This window comes from Sycon ciliatum, chromosome 4 (genome assembly GCF_964019385.1).
Source record: "Sycon ciliatum chromosome 4, ocSycCili1.1, whole genome shotgun sequence".
In the NCBI taxonomy this organism is placed as follows: Eukaryota; Metazoa; Porifera; class Calcarea; order Leucosolenida; family Sycettidae; genus Sycon; species Sycon ciliatum.
The window spans coordinates 7,550,374-7,570,877 of NC_088646.1; the positions used below are offsets into that span (position 1 = coordinate 7,550,374).

The 20,504-nt window shown below is 47.6% G+C and overlaps 2 protein-coding genes across 2 annotated transcripts in view; one reads left to right on the forward strand and one right to left on the reverse strand.

Moving 5' to 3' along the window:
- LOC135814205 (pneumococcal serine-rich repeat protein-like) overlaps positions 1–7,411 on the forward strand; it is a 30,702-nt gene extending 23,291 nt beyond the window's left edge. Inside the window, exons 11-14 of the mRNA XM_065327294.1 lie at positions 405–554; positions 691–4,531; positions 5,024–5,199; positions 6,669–7,411. Coding sequence (XP_065183366.1) covers positions 405–554; positions 691–4,531; positions 5,024–5,199; positions 6,669–6,911 — 4,410 coding nt within the window. The 3' untranslated portion in view covers positions 6,912–7,411. The remainder of the gene's footprint in view (positions 1–404; positions 555–690; positions 4,532–5,023; positions 5,200–6,668) is intronic.
- Positions 6,938–18,744, reverse strand: LOC135814206 (probable imidazolonepropionase). Its single transcript, XM_065327295.1, has 8 exons — positions 18,259–18,744; positions 17,166–17,230; positions 16,610–16,887; positions 15,639–15,864; positions 14,614–14,776; positions 13,761–13,816; positions 12,934–13,094; positions 6,938–7,524 (listed from the first exon to the last, which is right to left on the reverse strand). The coding sequence occupies exons 1-8, from the start codon at positions 18,509–18,511 to the stop codon at positions 7,401–7,403; spliced, it is 1,326 nt and encodes a 441-aa protein (XP_065183367.1). The 5' UTR covers positions 18,512–18,744; the 3' UTR covers positions 6,938–7,400.
- Positions 18,745–20,504: the final 1,760 nt, after the last annotated feature.

Below are 20,504 nucleotides of genomic sequence, written 5' to 3' on the forward strand. Positions count from 1 at the left end.
CTCTTCTACTCTTCTACTCTTCTACTCTTCTACTCTTCTACTCTTCTACTCTTCTACTCTTCTACTCTTCTACTCTTCTACTCTTCTACTCTTCTACTCTTCTAGGCTCAGACTGGCATGTACATGGTGTTCTTGATCACATCCAGTTTCAGTTGATATATTCCACGAGCTCGCGTGAAGAATTGAAGCAGTTCACTCTGTTGTGTATTATCTCTCTGCCAGACCGCATCCCATCTGCAAGTGGTAACCGTGGATGTAACTCAGTGAAGCGGTGAATATATGGTCATGTGCATGAACACCATGATCACATGTGTCAAGTTCACCACTCAGAAACTTGACAGGATGCAATTAATACAATATTAGTGCTCTGACCTATTCTTTCTACTCTGGCTTGTTACAAATAGGTGACGAAGAGGCAGACTGGTTCAGGAGAGGGGCGCGAGGTGAGCCTGGACCTGTGGGTTGGCTCTGTGCAGAGGGAAAAAAGACTCGTGGAACGTATCAGTAGCACAGCCGCTCGCAGCTGGACAGTTCCTCACAGCGGCGGCAACAAGGTATGCATTTAGTGGGAGAGGTTTCACTCTGGTGTAGTCTTGAATTCTGAGTATGTTTGCCACTTTCTATTCACCGTGTAGTGATCACACCGGTTGGGTCATTGACCATGCATCTTCTTCTGGTGCTTGACTGCAGAGCCAACCTGAAAGCCAGGATGACGGAGATGCACGGCCTGAGACATTGGTTAGTCCACCCAGTGCAAGTCGAACAGCCGAAGGTGAGGTGAACGCAGCAGCACAACCCCCGGGCTGCATTCAACGCGTCAAAGGGGTTGTCAAGGGCGCCTGTGGAGATGTAGAAGCCGGACACACAAGTGGAGTGGCAGCTGCAACAAGTGCAAATGCAATACCAGCAGTAGCAGCAGCAGGCATGAGAAACGACATTGTTGTGACAGAAGATGCGTACAATGTACATGCATCGTCCATCGCCAAAGCTGGTAGTGATGTCATTGCCAAAGCTGGTAGTGATGTCATTGCCAAAGCTGGTAGTGATGTCATTGCCAAAGCTGGTAGTGATGTCATTGCCAAAGCTGGTAGTGATGTCTCGTCGTCCGATAGCAGTTCTTCTGGTCAGAACAACTCCGCAATGCTAACCAGTCCGAACGAGCAAGGTGAGGGCTCGCCCAGTGTAACCCTGAGCACAGCTGAACAGCCCGGTGGCGACACACCAGCAGCCTCTAACGCTGTGCAATCATCTGGCTTGAAAGAAGAACCATCATCACCTGATGGGACATGTTCCAGTTCTACAGCAGATACTGCAGAAGATCGGCAAGGAAATGTTGAAAAAGCCGAGGAAGTATCACTGTCTGACAAACATTCCAGCACAGGTGGCACCGCTCAGACAGCATCAGACGAACAGGATACAGGTGTTGACATGGCTGGCAATTGCCCAGCAACAGCACACACCAATCCTCGTGCTGCTGGTGTGCACGGAACATCGGATGACGAGAGCAAGGCAGGGTTCTCGAACTCCACACTACTGCGTAATGGCCCATGTGCTACCACTAGTGTGGTGGTCAATGCCAGCATGGAAGGTTCTCCAGAAACACGGCTTGACACACATGTACGTACAGCTAAACAGCATAAGCCGGATTGTGACACACCAACTGGAGAAGGGGATTGTGAGACTGCCCACACAGTACTTGCACATGCACATGCAGGCCAAAGTCCACCTTCAGCAGGTGACAAGACAACAAACGCGGGCCAAGCCGGAGCTGGTGATAAGGCGAAGCGACCTGACCAAAGCGCTTGTGAGGAGCCAATGCAACCAGGACAGAGAGCTGATGGTGTTGTGGCAGAGGGGCATGCTCGTGAGGATGTTGGTCAGTCTCACCAAATACTGACATCGAAGGAAGTACCCACTGCAACTGAGGGGGTGAACGGGCCAGTTATCAAAGAGGACAAACCTGCAACTGAGAGAAAGTTCTCCCCTGACACAAACATGGCCACATCACCAACATTCGACGATAAATCTCTCAACGATGCAGAAGGTTCCCGCTCACTTGGTGCACCAAAATCATGTGTAGCTGTCCCAAGAAGTGATCCATCTAGCAGTGTTGTTGAAGAGAACAGAACAAACACAACAGAAGGAGAAGATGCCATTCACCAGTCAGCTTCAGCAACAGCGCTGTTGGCAACCGTCACTGATATGCCGCAACTTGATCATCTTGCCCCCGATACTGACCCGCAATGTGGTACTATACTCGTCCAAGATGCAGAAAGACAATCAAAGATCAGATCTAGGGATAACAGTGAACCACCGGTACCAGCGCAAGCCTCGGCACCAGGTGCAGCTGAAGCACAGGCAGCAACAGCACTAGCTGGTGAAGCTGCTACAGCAGCAGCATCATCATCAGCACCAACACCAGCGCCGCAACCACCGCCACCGCCACCGCCACTACCACCAATAGCAGCAGCAACAGCAGCAGCATCATCAGCACAAACACCAGCACTGCCACCACCGCCACCGCCACTACCACAAATAGCAGCAGCAACAGCAGCAGTGCAATCAGGAACAGCAGCAGCATTGCCGCTGGCGCCGCCTAGATCACCTTCGCAAGGGAATGGTGAACAAGACAACGAAGTAGCATTGTCTGACAAACAATCCAGCACAGGTGGCACCGCTCAGACCAGAGACGCATCAGGCAAACAGGATACAGGTGATAACATCACTGGCAATTGCCCAGCAACAGCAGACACAGATCCTCCTGATGCTGATGCACACGAAGCAACAGATATGAGCTCCACATTATCGCGTAAAAGTCCATGTGATACCACTACTAAAGAGACAGGATTGCCACACTCCATTCACAATTGTCCCACTGATGGAGAGACAGGATCCCCAGACTCCATACACAATTATCTCACTGATGAGCAGGACCAAAATCTGCCCTTGCTACAAACCGGACTGCCAGGTGTCCCACTAGAAACGGATAGCGCGGCGGTTAGTGCTAGCAAAGAAGGCTCTCCAGCAACACGGCTGCACGCGCAGGTGCGTACTGCTAACCAGCACAAGGATGATGGCACACCAACTGGAGACGTGGATTGTGAAACTGCCCGGACAGTTGCACATGCAGACCAAAGTCCAACTTTAACAGGTGACAAGACAGCAAACCCAGACCAAGCCGGAGCTGACGATAAGGCAACGCGACCTGACCAAAGAGCTTGTGAGGAGGCAATGCAACCAGGACAGAGAGCTGATGGTGTTGAAGCAGATAAATCTCTCAACGATGCAGAATGTTCCAGCTCACTTGGTGCACCAAAATCATGTGTAGCTGTCCCAAGAAGTGATCCATCTAGCAGTGTTGTTGAAGAGAACAGAACAAACACAACAGAAGGAGGAGATGCCATTCACCAGCCAGCTTCAGCAACAGCGCTGTTGGCAACCGTCACTGACATGCCGCAACTTGATCATCTTGCCCCCGATACTGACCCGCAATTTGGTACTACACTCGTCCAAGATGCAGAAAGACAATCAAAGATCAGATCTAGGTATAACAGTGAACCACCGGTACCAGCGCAAGCCTCGGCACCAGGTGCAGCTGAAGCACAGGCAGCAACAGCACTAGCTGGTGAAGCTGCTACAGCAGCAGCATCATCATCAGCACCAACACCAGCGCCGCAACCACCGCCACCGCCACCGCCACTACCACCAATAGCAGCAGCAACAGCAGCAGCATCATCAGCACAAACACCAGCACTGCCACCACCGCCACCGCCACTACCACAAATAGCAGCAGCTACAGCAGCAGTGCAATCAGGAACAGCAGCAGCATTGCCGCTGGCGCCGCCTAGATCACCTTCGCCACCAGTACACAAAGTAGCAGTGCGATCACCATCACCACCAACCCTGCCACTACCAGCGGCAGCATCACCAACCCTGACACCATCAGCACCAGCACCAGCAATGGCAGCAACAGAACAAGCAGTAGCAGGACCATCGCCGCCACCAGCAGTACCACCAACTGTACCGCCACCAACAGAAGCAACTGTATCGATAGCACCATTAACACCAGCACCAACGTTGATAGTACCGGGGGCAGTATCAGCAGAAACAGCAACAGCAACAGCAGCAGGATCAGGACCACAGCCACTGCTGCAACTACCACTAACTGCACCACCACCACCAGCAGCAGCAACATCACTGACAGCACCAGCAGCAGCCGCAACAGCAACAACATCACTGACAGCAGCATCACCACCACCGTCAGCAGCAGCAGCAGCATCAGTGGCAGCAGCAGCATCAGTGGCAGCAGTGGCATCAGTGGCAACAATAGCATCACCACCAACAGCTCCAGCACCAATATCATTGCCGGCAGCAGGCAAAGCAGCGTCAAAGAGGCAAAACAGCACAAGTAGAAAGCTCAACGTTGAAGACTGGCTGGGAGACTACTTTGCCATTGAGTCTATTCCCCCGGAATCCCTTCTTCAACCATGTTCTTCTTGCCAGAACCTGGATGAGGCCCGAACAGAGCAAGGTGAGTACTTGAGCAGGTATCAGACCCAAGGCAATGATCAGACCCAAGGCAATGATCAGACCCAAGGCAATGATCAGACCCAAGGCAATGATCAGACCAAGGCAATGATCAGACCCAAGGCAATGATCAGATCCAAGGCAATGATCAGATCCAAGGCAATGAACTGGTAGTTGAACCAATTGTTAGCGCATTATGAGTTTCCCATATAAATCACAGTGGGCTGTCTGGTACTATAGTTGAGAAGTAGGCATTACCGGTAGAACTGCTGGCCCCAGTTCTATGAAAACTGGGTGGCGCCCTGAACTTGGTTGTGCAGTTTAGTCCTGCAGCCAGTACTCCTCATGTTGTGGAAACAGTGATCAGGTGAACACCGCCGCCGCAATAGCAACACCTCCTTCACCCGTAGTGTTGCTGTGAAAAGCAAATGTGCAGCATAGGGGCCAACCTGCAGGTATGATACGCTGTTGTTGTTCCGTTGTTATTTGCACACAGGCATGCTATCAGACAATCGTTGTGTTGAGAGCCAGAAAAAGCTCAGCGCTATTCCAGAGGTACTTGTCCTACATCTCCAACGGACGGACCCTGAAACTGACCGCAAGTGTCAAGACCATATTCCGTTTCCCCTCAAGCTGGACATAGAGAAGTATTGCAACGAGAGATGCGTCAAGGTTAGTAAGAAGTGCTGCTAATAGCATGAACTATGGCACTATAGATGACGTGCATGCTTTTTATTGGCTAGACATCGTGTGCAATTCATTAAAAAAAAGGGGGGGGGGTTCCAAATAGGACTCGCCTGTAGAGCTTTGGAAGGCTAGCTGACAGAATGGCCTGCAAACGAAAGTGCAATGCATGGCGAAACATGCCCAGATGTGCATGGGTAGAGGGGACGGCTCGATACCGGGATGCTTTGACAGCCAAATTTGTATAGACCCAAACCGATCATCAGCGTTGATTTTTCACTCGAAATATGTTTGTGGAAGGAAACTGGCATGTTGAAGTTTGCTCTGGGGCCAGAGTCAATCGAACTGAGCCACTCCTTTGTGTTGACCCATTGCCTCCAAGTTGCCCAATTTTTCGCTTCAAAAAAGTTCAAATCAGAGGTGGCTCCAAACCGGACACGTTTTAGAGTGCACGTCAAATTCACTCTGGGTCTGAAATTAGGTAATTGCTATCGCTCCACGATGGCCAGTACAGAGTAAAAATAAGCCTTGTGTGTGCTTCCATTAGTTTTGATTGGTATGCGGTGCTTTATTGGCGAGAGGCGAGCCGCTGTTTACCTGCGACAAGAAGTTGATTTTGTCGAAAGTCGTAAAACTCAAGTCGCAGTGCGAAGCAACACGTCAAAAACTCACCTGCTTGATATGGCGCTTCTGGTCATCGCAGAGCCATGAAATTTTGGCTCGGAGTATAACACATCGTAGTCTCACTGTGACATATGTTTTCTAATCAAAATACCAAGAGAGAAAGTGAATATTGAGTCCGTTCCGGTTTGCAACCTGTGTCCTATTTGAAACCGTCCCCTCTACAGTGGAACCTCAATTAACTGGTCACCTTTGAGAGGGAAACCCAGCACTACGTGCCTGGATATCATCCAATCCCGGAACATAACCAGCAGCACCCACATGTATAAGGAAAATGCTAGAGCAGACCTGATCATTCCCAGTTACACTACAATCATACAACCATGTGGTCAATTTTAAGATTTGCCTAAATTGCCATCATCTGGCTTGCAAGCCGGATGGATGATTTTCGTCATGTCCTATCGTGAAGCTGCCAAGTGAACCATAGGGTTGAAAGTGGTGACATCAGAAGTCAAGAAAACATTGCCCATAAGTATAGTGTATGTGGTGTGTTGGCATCCCGTGTCGCACGCAGGTGTAAGATTTTCCTGTACCAGAAGTGGGTTCCTGAGTGGGAGGGTCTGGTCCAGTCACAACCGGTGGAAGTGTCACTATGCTGTGAAGGGAAACCACCCGGACATGAATGGATCCATACAAAAACTGGACCCGAGTGGATCCAGAAGTAAGCGTTGCCATCACTCTAGACTGGCTGTGATGTAGCACTTTCAATAGACATGGTTTTGTTACGCGGCGCTGCGCGTTCTTGCCAATGCTAATGCTCTTCTCTGAACCTGCAGAGAGAAGGCGACAAGCCGATCAAGTACTCGCTGTTCGCCAATGTTGTCCACTCCGGCACCAGCTACGGTGGACATTACGTGACGTACGTGAAGACACGCCACCGCTACAGCTACAGCACCGACACCGGCCAGTGGTATTGTGTGAGTGACCGCAGCAAGAGGCCAGTGCAGCCTGACACGGTTCAACGACAGCAAGCCTTCATGCTATTCTATGAGCGCATTACCTGCCCAATGGAGACCTAGGCACAGCATCACCTGCCCAACAAAGGCATAGATAGTCACAAGTTAAAGAAACTGAATACAATGCAATACAAGAAATGATACGTGAAGTTCCATGGTAAAAAGGTTAAATGGCCATAGCGTTAAAAAATGAAGCAGAGACACAACTAGAAACAATTCTTCAGCCCACAATTCTTCAGTCCATGAATAAGGTAAAATGACATGGGTAGAGTTAGAAAGCGGAAACAAGTTCTTGTTAATAACTAATCACCGAAAGCACGCGCAGCAATGTGTGTGTGTGCACTAACAATAGCATGTATTCAGTCTTTCCTGCAATTCCTGCTCATAAAATGTTCACATTATTCTGTGGTAAGCATGCAGCATTCTCAAACATCAAAGTGTACCACTATTCTAAGACAGTATTGATAATTAATTTTAGCCTGGGGTGATCACCAGGTTTCATACCAGTAGTTTTTTTCTTCTTTCTCTGCCATGATCTGAGAAGGATGTGTCTCAGAGATCCACGTCTTGCGTCCGCTCGGTATATAGCACCGGGTTGGTATATAGTATGTCATTACCTTTAATCACATACCGAATTAGAGAACTGTCTCCAAAGCGGTAGATAAGATGCTCCCACCTGGTTCAGTACGAGAGAGGAAAAATAAGAAAGCAAGGGTGCATAAAAGTATTTATCGACAAGGCTGCATTAAGCAGCCCTGCAAGTAGCCAATGCATTTTATATTTATATTTTATTTTACTAAGTAGTAAGTACACGTCAGAAAGGGAGAAGACAACAGAATATACAATAACAAAACAGCAGGGAGAGTAGGGGCTGCAGAGCTATGGTCACAGCGTTAACGTGAGCTTGCGCATGCTGCATGTGTCATCAGCTCAGCACGACTGACATGGTAACTGTAGAAGTGTTACGGCAGTCCAGATTGCACTTGCCACACTGCTACCACCATCCTAATCCACAATTCCTCTCAACAATAAACCGCCCCCACTCACATGTACCGTGGTGTACGCTAATCGTGAGTGCATGGTGCATAGTGGGCCCACACTCCTGCATGTACAGTGGCTACTAGCACATGATCACACAACCCATGCATGCACTACTAGCACGTGATCACACAACCCATGCATGTACTTCTACTAGCACATGATCACACAACCCACCATGATGCATGCACTAGCACATGATCACACAACTCGTGCACTAGCACATGATCACACAACTCATGCATGTACAAGGCGATCTATTATTATGTAACATTATTTATTAATCAATATGTAACAAATTGAGTAAAGTAGGATTTCATCCGTGGACTGTGCACCACAACAGGTCCTGCATTCGTCATGGCATAGTGATGGGATCTCGCCCCAACATGTCACAGCTGTACGCAAAATATTTAAACACTGAACAAAGGTTCAGTGCGTAAAATATTTTGTGTACGTTGCTTCAACTAGTTTTCTTGTAGCTTTCGCCTTTGAGTAGTGTCGTATTTTTTGTTGAAAATTAATTATCTCCCTATATCCCTGCCGTAACGCCTGTAGACTACTAAAGTGCTAGCAACTGAAATCCGACCCCTTAGCGATGAGTTCACATTCTAGCGGTCTCTATTTCGTAGTTTTACTATCCCGTGTTGGGTCTGCGATCTGAGCGCACCGCTCAGGGGTCGGATTTCAGTTGCCAGCACTGTAGTATAGTAAGAGAGCAAGTACATCAAAATAAAAACAAACTGTTCGGGTGTTAAATGTTTTCACCCTGAGGATGGGCCATGCCCGAAAATTTGGTGAATTCCATTATTTATTTATTTCGAAGTGACGTGTGCAGCGAAGAGACCGTATTTGGAAAGTTTGAGTTGAGGCACCTGACGTATGAGTGGCTGCAGTGGAGTCTGCGAGTGCTTAGAAAAATGTTCGTGCCAGCTATTATTGGTATCACGGTCGGAAATTCTAATACACCAGAGACTCAGTAAGTGATATGCCATACACTTTTCTTATACCTCGTATATTCTCTAGCTTCTTCGAGACCCGTTCTCAAATTATACCAGAGATATTCTGCACATGTGAAGCATTATGAAGCGCCAAAGGGGCCGCGATCTTGAGTGCCACGAGTATAGTACGCATTGCGTGTATGCGAAAATGGAAATGCGTACACTCATGATCAACACATGGCGTTTAGCTGCAGTTCGCATGCGCTGATCCCAAACCGCAGGAATCTCCAAGTTTCAACCACCTCTGAAGCTTGGAAAGCTTGGAGAGCCTCCTAAATTCGGAGAGGATATAAGAACAGCTCTCGTACTTTTCCCGAGAGGTTTTAAGAACGCACCCTAAAATGCGAAAAATATGGACTAGTACGCAGATTGAGCAAAAGATGGACTATGAAGCCAGCTTGCCCGCTATATAAGGGAACTTTGTAAAGTGTGTAGTATCGGATGGCTAGTGAAAAGTACCCTATTGTTATCACTGTACTCGTCTGTTAGTTGTATTGCAGGATAGTGTTTTGGTCACGGTGAGTGCGTTCGATTATGCCCGCGAATCGATTCATGAATCCATTCATGAATCGATTCACGCTATTCACATCACCCCATGTGAATAGCGTGAATGGATTCCGAATCGATTCCAGGGCTCATGACATGAAAATCGAACGACTTGAATGCATGCGAAGGGATTCATGAATCAATTCAAGTGCATAATCGAACGCAGCCACTGTCCTACCTCGAACAAGGTCAAGGAGTAGGAACAACTCAGCACCCATCACCACTGATGGTCCTGCACAGAACGGAGCTTGTGACTCGTCTGTACAGAAGAGATCGAGAGGCGAACGGCAACAGCACGCTATGCGGGCTGTAAGGGCATATTATTCGCCAGCAACTGCAAGCCAGTACAGGTCAAAGGCAGAGGTAGCTGATGCTTCTGGAGTAAGCAAACAAATGTTCAGACGGTCTGAAAAGGAGTTGGACGACTCTGGTGTTCTAGTGCCCATCAAGAGCGGTGTTATGCCGCCACCAGATCAGCCCTCCCAGTGTGTGTCAGCGGGTGAACTGTCTGTGTGTGAACAGGATGTCCCAATGGTATCGTTTGATATGGATGAAGTTCTTGTGAGTTTATCTGCGAAATGCACTCGTATTGGCGCTGGTGCAGCTTACGGCAGCCACGGTACTGTTGGCCTGTACCGGGAAGGCGTCAAGTGGGCAGTTGAGCAAATGCTGAAGGGAGTGCTTTGCCGTGATGGATGACAAGCTTCGACACTCCTATTGTCCATCGGCATATGTGTTTCACATGTGACTCTCTTCCGAAGCATGAAAGACAGCAAAGGTACTGCGTCCATAATTTAAAACGCCGACCAAAGTGTGATGCGCGTACACAAATTCCGGTGCGCTACGAGATACAGCTGGCACAGTTCGTCCAGCAGCTCAGAGCCTTTAACATTAAGGCAGGCAAATCGCTAATTATTGTATTCTTCGGGGTGCTGAGTCGAATGGTCTTGGTCCGAGAAAGCTGAGACGTTCTCTTCCTACTTGAATCCCAATCGAACTCGCGCACTTCCACCGAAACTGGGTGACTGCGCCCTACTAGATGGGGATTTGTATGCAAAATGTCACTAAAAGCGCCATTTCGTTCTTATAAAAGCACGGATGACCGCGATTGGCCCATATGTTGTAGTCTTTTGGACGCTGAGTCGATTGGTTTTGGTCCGAAAAGGCTGCGATGCAGCGTTCCTCCCTTATTCCCAATCGAACGTGCTCCTGCGTACACCAGTCACCTGGTCACCGTGCCTGCAGGGTACAACTTACTAGCCTGTTTGACCTTTTTCGGGTGCACTCCTGTCACTCGAGTTGAACCTTGGTGTGAAATTTGTCGCCTGCTGGCATGGTGACCAGGTGATTTGGGCACCCAGGAGCACGTGACCGCTTGTTAAACCATGTTCGATTGGGAATAAAGGAGGAACGCTGCATCGCAGCCTTTTCGGACCAAAACCAGTCGACTCAGCGTCCAAAAGACTACAACATATGGGCCAATCGCGGTCATCCGTGCTTTTATAAGAACGAAATGGCGCTTTTAGTGACATTTTGCATACAAATCCCCATCTAGTAGGGCGCAGTCACCCAGTTTCGGTGGAAGTGCGCGAGTTCGATTGGGATTCAAGTAGGAAGGGAGCGTCTCAGCTTTCTCGGGCCAAGACCATTCGACTCAGCACCCCGAAGACTACAACTGGTGAAATTTAGATTTTTGCCTGAACTTCCCCTTTAAACTCGTGGCACAGAAGTGGCAGACGCCTTTAAAGACAAGACCGAAAGTTACCACTGGTACTACTCGTTCCGAACACTCTTTGGCATCAAGGTGAAGAAGCAGGCACGACTGGAGGTTGATCGTTGCCGTTGGTCAACCAGCACCCATTTCAAGACGTGGTATGAAGTCATTATGCAGGGAATAGTAGAGTAGTAGAGAATAGTAGAGTGTGGCATCGCCGTTAAGAACGAGGACTTCAACGATGATCTCCCATATAATCTCCCATATGATACGCTGTTCACAAGTTGCCTCCAGTTTACCCAGCAAGCAGCTAGCCAAATGGATTCGGATTCATCTGACTCGGGTAACTCGAGTGGTGATGCTGACGTTGACAACCTCCGTCTAGGTGGCGAGGACTTCAGGCATAAGCTAGGAACTGGTCATTTTTATACATGTGTTCAGGCTTTTGTGATGGTTTATTATCACCACACCAGCATAATGCTGTAATCTAGGAATTTCACCACACCACACCAGCATAATGCTGTAATCTAGGAATTTCACCACACCACACCAGCATAATGCTGTAATCTAGGAATTTCACCACTACAAGCTTCGCTCAGGATTGTACATCAGGTTTTATGCTAGCGATCGGACTGTTGCTTGAATAAGCTAACTGTTTCCTTTTCATGGAATTGTGGGCACAAGTTATGCGATCGAGTCCACCAACTAAACCAGATTTTGAACAGTCAGATGTGGTTGGTGGACTCAATCGCATAACTTTTCCCACAATTTCCATGTTACAATTTTTTTCCTTGGCTCACCATCTGAGTTCTTAATGTTTCCTTTTCCTCTGGCATTGCTTTCATGTACTTAGTTTGGGCCCATTGACGTATGGTGCTGGACGTGCCAAGTTTGGAGGAACGGCAGAAATGTGTCCCATTGGGTCCTACTATATGAACACCGGCTTTGCTGTAGATGCATCCTTCTGATCGTCCTTCAATGGCACATACCGTAAAATCCCGCCAGAGCGCCCCTACCTCCGCCACCCTTCGAGTAGGGCCAGGTGGAGAGGGACGGGTGTGTGAGTCCCCCTCGAGTAGGGCCAGGTGGAGAGGGACGGGTGTGTGAGTCCTACTTGCCGCATTTTTTTTTTTGGTACTACATGAAAAAGTACTCACCCTACGAAAAATGTGCGTGTGGCTCGTACACCGACCAAAGGTCAAGAGCAGGAAGTCGTAGAGACCCATCAAAACCCAGGGTTTGTGCGATCCCTGGTCAAGAGGGAGTGGACTGTCGCGTACATTTCCAACCGGGCCGAGCACGCGTCTGCAGTGGGGTCCGGCATCACACTTCACAGAGTCATACGAGGATTTCACTGCCCTGACAAGAAGTCAGGGAGGGGCGCATGGGAGAGACTTGGCGCTCTGGCGGGATTTTACGGTAATAGTACAACTACTTTGTGTGTATGAAAAACACGCTCAAAACAAGTGACGAGGAAACCCATTCATAGTGCTTTGATATCCACCAAATTTGGTACACGTATATGGCAACATGAAACCGGGCCATTCTTTATACTCTCAGTAGTCGTTCTGAGAAAAAATACGGCATGCCAGCAAAAATTGAAATTTTACTTTCATGTTACATAATAGCAGATCACGTCGTACAGTGGCTGCTAGCACAGGATCACACATCCCATGCATGTACAGTGACTGCTAGCACATGATCACACACAGAGCTACACAACACACTACTCACGATGGTGCCTGTGTAGCACATGATCACACACAGAGCTACACAACACACTACTCACGATGGTGCCTGGATGAGCACGAAGTCACATGCCTTGCCTCTCTCGATGGAGCCATGCGTGTCCGATTTGTTGAGCGCTGCTGCCGCGTTGATGGTGGCAGCTACCAGGGCTTCCGGCATGGTCATTCGCATGTTGACACAAGCCAAGTGCATCACCATGGGCTGGAAACCAATCAGGTATTGTTAGCAGCCATAACAGGCAACAACAGACAAATACAGAACTTGAAGAGAAGAGAGGCGTTGCGGTCAACAGCAGCCCGCGGCAAATCAAAGAGTTCAAATCGAACAATTGCTCCAGGCACAGCTTTGGTTGGTTGAAGGGAAATGCATGTGTCTGCAGTACTAGCACATGCACTGCACTGAAGCAGTACACACATACAGGTCATTGCATGTTGCAGAATGAATACCTCATGTGCTTGTGTGCCTGTCGATCAACCTCAAAGGATCATCAACCTCAATACTAATTTGGCTACCATGGGAATGGCCCACTGGCGCAAGAGGCAACCTGTCTATAGAGATAACCTGTGTGACAACCTGGCTATAAAGACAATCCGTCTATACAGACAACCTGTCTATAGTTACTTGTCTACAAAGACAACCTGCCTATAGAGACAACCTGCCTATAGAGACAACCTACCTATAGAGACAACCTGCCTATAGAGACAACCTGCCTATAGAGACAAACTGTCTATAAAGACAACCTGTCTACGAAGACCAGTCAGCGCACGCACCTCTATGTGTTTCAACATACATCGGAACACCTGTACAAGCACCATCTGCTTGTACAGGACATGGGCAAGATAGGAAACTAGCCACTTGACCACTTACCATAGACATGCAGTAGGCATTTGGGTTGAAGTCACTACCGAGTGCCACGGGAACACCTATGTAGAAACAGGTGTACACAGGCAGCATTAGCAAGTGAGATGCACCAACCATAATTTAGGTACTGAAACACGGCTAATTTTAGCGCCGGTGATGTTTTAGCGATTTTAGCGAAAGGAGTGGTTCGCTAAAGTTTCGCCGTGCTAATCAAAATTTTGCATGTACAGTACAGTACATGTACTAGTCATCTTTTACACGGATCAATAAAAAATATTTCACCGCGGATTGGTCCTGATTCAGTAAACGCTAAAAATGTTACCCGCTAAATTAGCCGTTCTACGGTACTAGAAAGCGGGGCGAAACAGATGTAGCATAACTCCAAGCCACGGCTATTGCACTAGTGGACAATACCTGGCTACAAACACACACACACACACACACACATACACAAACACACACACAATTGTAGCCCCCCTTCCTCAGTAATTCGCATCATGTACTCAAGAAGAGATCCATGAAAATACATCTGGAACTGACAACGAGGCATTTTCCAGATTATAACCTGTAACATTCAAACCGGATCAACATAGTTACGCTAAAGCCTGGTTAACTAGTCTAATTATCCAATCAACAGAAAGACACAACATTTGTTCACTGATGCTGGTCATTGAGGTATGAAAGGCAGCAGGCCAGTACATGGAAACGTAGTTTCTCTAAACTGGCAACTTTCTGATTGAGACGTAGAGGTACAGCAAAGAACAGCTACATGTACATGTACTACTATCGTACATGCGTATTTGAATTCCATAGGTAGAGGTTCGAACTGCAGGATACAGGCTTAGATTTGACAACTGACCTCGCTCGATCATCTGCCGTGCAGGTGGCTGCTTTAGTCTCAGCATGTACGCCGTGGTTGGCAATAGTACAGCTACACTGCCCGCTTCCGCCATGGCATCCATACCGGCCTCGCTCACTTCTTCCAGATGACTGATGGCACGGGCACCTAGTGATGCACCCAGCTGTTACAGAACACACAGAGAACGAACGGGCCGGAGAGAGAGAGAAAGAGAGAGAGAGAGAGAGAGAGAGAGAGAGAGAGAGAGAGAGAACATAAGCACAATACGAACAACAGTTCCATGAGTATGACTGTACACACCACACAATGACAGTGCTGCACACCAACACACATATATGTACACAAACAAGACATTGACCGCCACAAGCAGCTACCGGAATTGCCAAAGTATTCTGCACACTTTGAAATATTAAGTTTCAGGCTCAACATCTCGCTTGTGCACCACAGGGGTTTTGCGAATGACATAATGCTTCGAATTGAGTGATAAACCAGGGCGTGATGTCATCAACCCCACTGCATGTTTAACATTTCGCTCCAAGCGTAAACTCAAAACGTCCCGAGCATGCCTCACAGTCCACCAAACTGATTCACCCACTGCATAGTCAACTGCCTGCTGGTCAGACGGCATCTATGTTCGCCCACGGCACTTCCCTGAAGAAACAATATCAATTGACGATTTCAGACACTGATCCTAAACGCTCAGCCATTCTGCTGTCACTCTTCCACACCAAACTCTGAACTATGATGCGCACACGCTCTTCTCAAGCTTCACTACTGCATATCCACAGTTGTCTAGTCGTTCGTCCAAAGCTCAGCACTGCCTCCGTATTGAAACTCGCTACACGTGTAGCTGGCCAAGCAAGGCCGATACACCCCTGGATATTTATGTCTTAAAATGAGACCTGGCTCAACCCGGATTTCAAGGGTAAGCATGTCACCCCTACAATATGGCATCGCATGTTTACAGACAGATAATGATCAACGTGACAGTAACAAGCTAGCCACAGCTATGCTAGGCTACCTACCTCGGCTGAGCCGGTGTAGTGAAGTTCATCACCATGGAAGTTGACCTCCATACCAAGATTCTTGCCGGCTACTAAAATACTGCGAGTGTTGTCAATCCCAAACACTCCTTGCTCGCAGAAGACATCAATGTTGTCCACCTTCAGCTCCTTAGCCTCTCTGAGACGCTGAATGGCAGGCAGCTGCACATTTAGCACATCATCAGTAGCTTTCTCTTCAGTGCTTCCCCTAAGGCACAGGAGAGAGAAAGAGAGAGGGAGGGAGAGAGAGAGAGAGAGAGAGAGAGAGAGAGAGAGAGAGAGAGAGAGAGAGAAGAGAGAGAGAGAGAGAGACAGGGGGAGAGAGAGAGACAGAGACAGAGACAGAGAGAGACAGAGCGAAAGTGAACAGAGTACAGAGAACCAAGAAATGAAGCTTTGCAGTAAGAACATTCTTCCCATTATCCCAGTCGCAGTAACGGTAGCAGCACCAAGATCTAATGATACCGCCTACTGCCTGGGTGAGACTCCTACGTTACGTAGTTAAATCTAGTAACAGAATACTTGCTGTAGACCTGCATAAAGCTCACACGTGGGTGAAGAACTAGTCACTTCTGTGCCAGTCTTCACTACAGGCATGCCAAGATGGTGCTATAATATGGTTGACGTTAGTCACACAATTGTGACCCACAGGCCAAAAACTTTATGTGCACCCAAATCCAGTTTTCTTTTACTCTTTAAAAATGAAGCTTTCTTGCCCCCTATGGTATGTTCCGTCACCGGAGATCACCAGCAGGAAGGCATGCCACCTCGTGGAACATAGGAACAGAAGCAACACACAAAGAAGCAGGAGGTGTTTACTTTACAGCTGTCAAGAGTACTGTACCAGCAGAATGCATTCGAAAGCTTGACAAAATATGGCATTGGTCCGAGAATACCTTTGATGAAAACAACGAAAATAAATTTCCAGGGAATACTTTTGCTCATACACTTACTTTGGTATGGCATGAGCACCACAATAGGTAGAGCTGATGTCAATCGGGACGATGGATCGTGCCTTCTCGATAGCACGCAGCATCTTGATCTCACTGGGTGCGTCCAGGCCATAGCCGCTCTTGGCTTCGACCAGCGTGGTGCCACCCTGCATCATGCGTCTGAGCCGGCCGACCAGCGGCTGGGTCAGCTCTTCCAGGCTGGCTTTACGCACATGATCCACGGTGTAGTGTATGCCACCGCCAGCTGCATGCACATCCATGTACGTTGCACCTGCCAGCTGAACACAACGTGGACAAAGCAAGCGGCCACAGGCAGGCATACAGTCACGCGCCTAGATGAACACTAACAACGAACGTCAGCTTTATTATTCAATTGCAGCACAGTCCAAACCAAAGGACAGCGCTTTCTTGCCGTCAATCCAGTGACACTAGTCTACAGTACATGTACTTCAATGTATGTGTGTACCATCAATGCTTCTGTCAGATCTCACTATACTACCGACTGATGTGTACAGACTACAGGTAGTTAGCAGAATGAAGGTTGATGCCGACTCACCTTCATTGCGAATTCATGAACACGATCACCAACCCACACGGGATGCGTGTGTGCATCAACCAACCCTGCAAGACCGGTGCACGTGCACACACACACACACACACACACACACACACACACACACACACATGCACAACAGTAACAAAAGCAAAAACAGCAGGAGAATGACATCACATCATATAGCGTAGTGTCAGTCACTCCAGCTTGAAGTCTTCAATGTTTGGACAATTCTGGCCATATTCTCAACCGTATGTCTGCGGCTAGATCTACAAGCAAAGATGTTGAAGTTGTAGGCTTTCATGGCAGAACTCAACCTTGCTCCTCTCTATACTTCGTATTACCAACATATAAGTCATCATGCGCGTTATTCAAACTGATATGAACGTCTTTACAATGCGGATGATGTGTTTTGAATGGCAAATAAGTTTCTATCAGTTGGAATAACACGTATGATCTAGGCAAATACCGAGCATAGGAAGGGCCCTGAGCTGGCAGCTCTCTCGTTTTTACCTAAGTTTTGAAGGATGAGAAAAGGGACAAGTTTTTTTTCAAATTTCTCCCCATACTAAAGGCCCATTCACAACACATGTACTTCGAAGTACCACTTTCGGCAACGCAGCATGTGACTTTGCGACATTGCGACATCTGCGGCGAGCTGCGACCGTGACACACCATTCACTATCTTGTTGGTGTCCGCGACATCCCTTTGCAGTGCACATACTAAGCAAGTGCACTGCATGTGTACCCAGTGTAGAAACTGTACTCCATTTATGTACATTGTGTGCTGCACGTCGCAGGAGTTGAATTTTGGTCAACTTCTGCGACAGCGGCCTTGCGAGTGCTTGCGAAAGTACGCGACCGGCATTTCCTTGTCCCAAGTGTCGTATGTCGCACATCGCATGGCAAAAAGTGATATTGTGGATGGGACTGAAGGGTTCGTCTTTTTCTTCTTCTTTTTTTGTGTTTTAAACTTTTAATATAGTACATGCACATCGTACATGGATGCACTAAAATAAATGGCAAGTTTTAATCGTACATTTTTATGTACTGATATACATGTAGCTATAATTCATTCTTGCTGTGCCTCCCTCACCTGGCATGATACACATTCCAGTAGCATCAAGGTATCCCTGATATACAGCTCCCTCGTACTTCTTCCACATCTCATCATCTTCGCCGAAGTCGCGAATTTGACCCCATAAGTCAACAATCACCGTCAGGCCTTTGCTGGACTCCAACGTAACCACCGACTTCTGCGCCTCACCGCTGAGCACCTTTTCGCCATTGCTGCAGATTAGGACAATCTGGGAGGCACCGTGAATTCTCAAACCGAAATCATTAGGCATTGTAATTGTGGACTCGGGGTTCGGTGGCTAGCCACGACAAGGATGCTAATCTACAATAAGGTGGGGAGGTCGTTCTGTCACCTAGCCAGGACATCCACGGACCTATCTTCGGAACAGCAACAACTAACAAGCTGTTGACTTCGACTTAAAGTTTGTTGAGTGGGTCTTTTATAGGTAGTTTGCAGTACAATAATGCATGATCTTGAAAATTGTAAAAGTACTAAAAACTGATTTCTTGCTTTGACGCTTTGACTTAGTTTGAGTTTGGCTGAGCTAGTACGAGTCGTACAGTCGACTGCTTCCAATCAACAAAATCGAAGATACGCGATGTGCATGTACGTGGCTGTGGCACGTGGGCACACTGCGCGATACGGTACCACGTGGATCGGCAGTGCACTCCCCCGACACACCTACAAACAAGCCAAATAAAGGGTGCGAGTCTACATAATATCCAGGTCCCCACTGGCTCCCCATGCAGGACATGTTGACAGTTCAGGATCATGGAGTCGAACAAGTAAGTAGTTACTGTACTTACTTACTACCGGTACTTGTAAACTCCCTGCCAAGAATCCGAGGATTTGGCCAGGCCAGCAGGGTGGGCTTGGACTTGTACATTGTAGAATGGACGGTGTGCAATCGATGGTGACGAAACCCGGCACAACTCGGTACGTCACGGTCACCAGGACTCACCATCAGCAGCCGAAAGAAAGTTACAAATGTAGTTGGCCACAATTATCCCTTCTATTCCGGGCGACAAAATGTCATATCTTGCACATATATGTGTATCCGGATATCCATCTACTTTTGTAGAACTCTTTAAAGAAAAATTTGGATGAGTGAATTAATGAACTTGACATCACGACTCTACCTCAACTCAAACACTCAAAACACGCGAGTAGATCTACTTAGAAAAGTTTATCATGACTCTGCTCTGTTAGTTCTGCTCTGTGAATGATACTTCACTGTTCACTGTTCACGTACATGATTGGATCATCGGAAAGGGAAGCGAACAAGAGGGTCAAGGGAAAAGACTTCGCAGAAACACTGCTCAAGAAAAATTACCGGTAAAACCCACCAGGGAGAAACAGAATACAAGTAGGAGCGCACCAGACACAAAAATCAGAAATTCCAGCCAGTACATGCAATAGTCTGTCCCCGGGGAAAATCGCGATTCCGCGGCCGCGTTTTTTCCGCGTTTTTTTGCGATTTTTTAAAAGACCGCGTTTCCGCGATTTTCCCGCGTTTTTTGAACTTTTTTGTTGCACTACACGTACACACAGTGCACTGTTCGGTCAGCAACGGCTCATCGTGGCGGCTTTGTACTCAAAATATGACGAGTGCTTACACCAGAGACTTGTAACTGATTGATTTTACTACAAGTCTACAGTGCATTTCAAAACTATAGACGCGTAGGGTTTTTGAAATATTTCAAATTTGGCTGGAACTTTTTGAGAATAGTTTTCGGAATATTGCTCAGGATCGCTCCACAATTACTCTCATATAGTTTCTAAAGGATTGGATAACAGACGCCCAATTTGGAAAAATTTATGCACAAAGTGATCACAGATTTTATGTGGTATAGATGCTGGCATAACGGTTTTTGCCTAGGTACGCGTCTATAGTTTTGAAATGGACTGTACATACTCACTGAAAATTGCCTCATATCAACTGCAAACTTGCCACCGCGAGATGATATCAATAATATTCACCGCGTATTTACCGCAAATTCACCGCAAATTATGCCATATCATGCCGCGTTTTTTGCCGCGTTTTTCGCGATTTTTTCCGCGATTTTCCCCGGGGACAGAATAGTCCATAACCCGGGCCCCCATGGGTAATGCATTATCCCATGAGTACAAGAGGTATAGGACTCGTATACTGCCGAATATTATTCTGAGTAGTGAAGATGTGAGGGAAAATATAGGAGATACGGTACTACTACTAGTATATCCCGAGTACGAATGGGACAATGCCGCGATGATTTACTATTTAC

Bases quoted from the DNA above. Each gene is read 5' to 3' on its own strand.
- LOC135814206 (XM_065327295.1), bottom strand. From the start codon at position 18,511: ATGCCTAATGATTTCGGTTTGAGAATTCACGGTGCCTCCCAGATTGTC. The intron at 17,231-18,258 runs GTGAGGGAGGCA...CCGGTCTTGCAG, and splicing joins TGGAATGTGTATCATGCCAG to GGTTGGTTGATGCACACACG. The intron at 14,777-15,638 runs GTAGGTAGCCTA...GTTCTGTAACAG, and splicing joins ACTACACCGGCTCAGCCGAG to CTGGGTGCATCACTAGGTGC.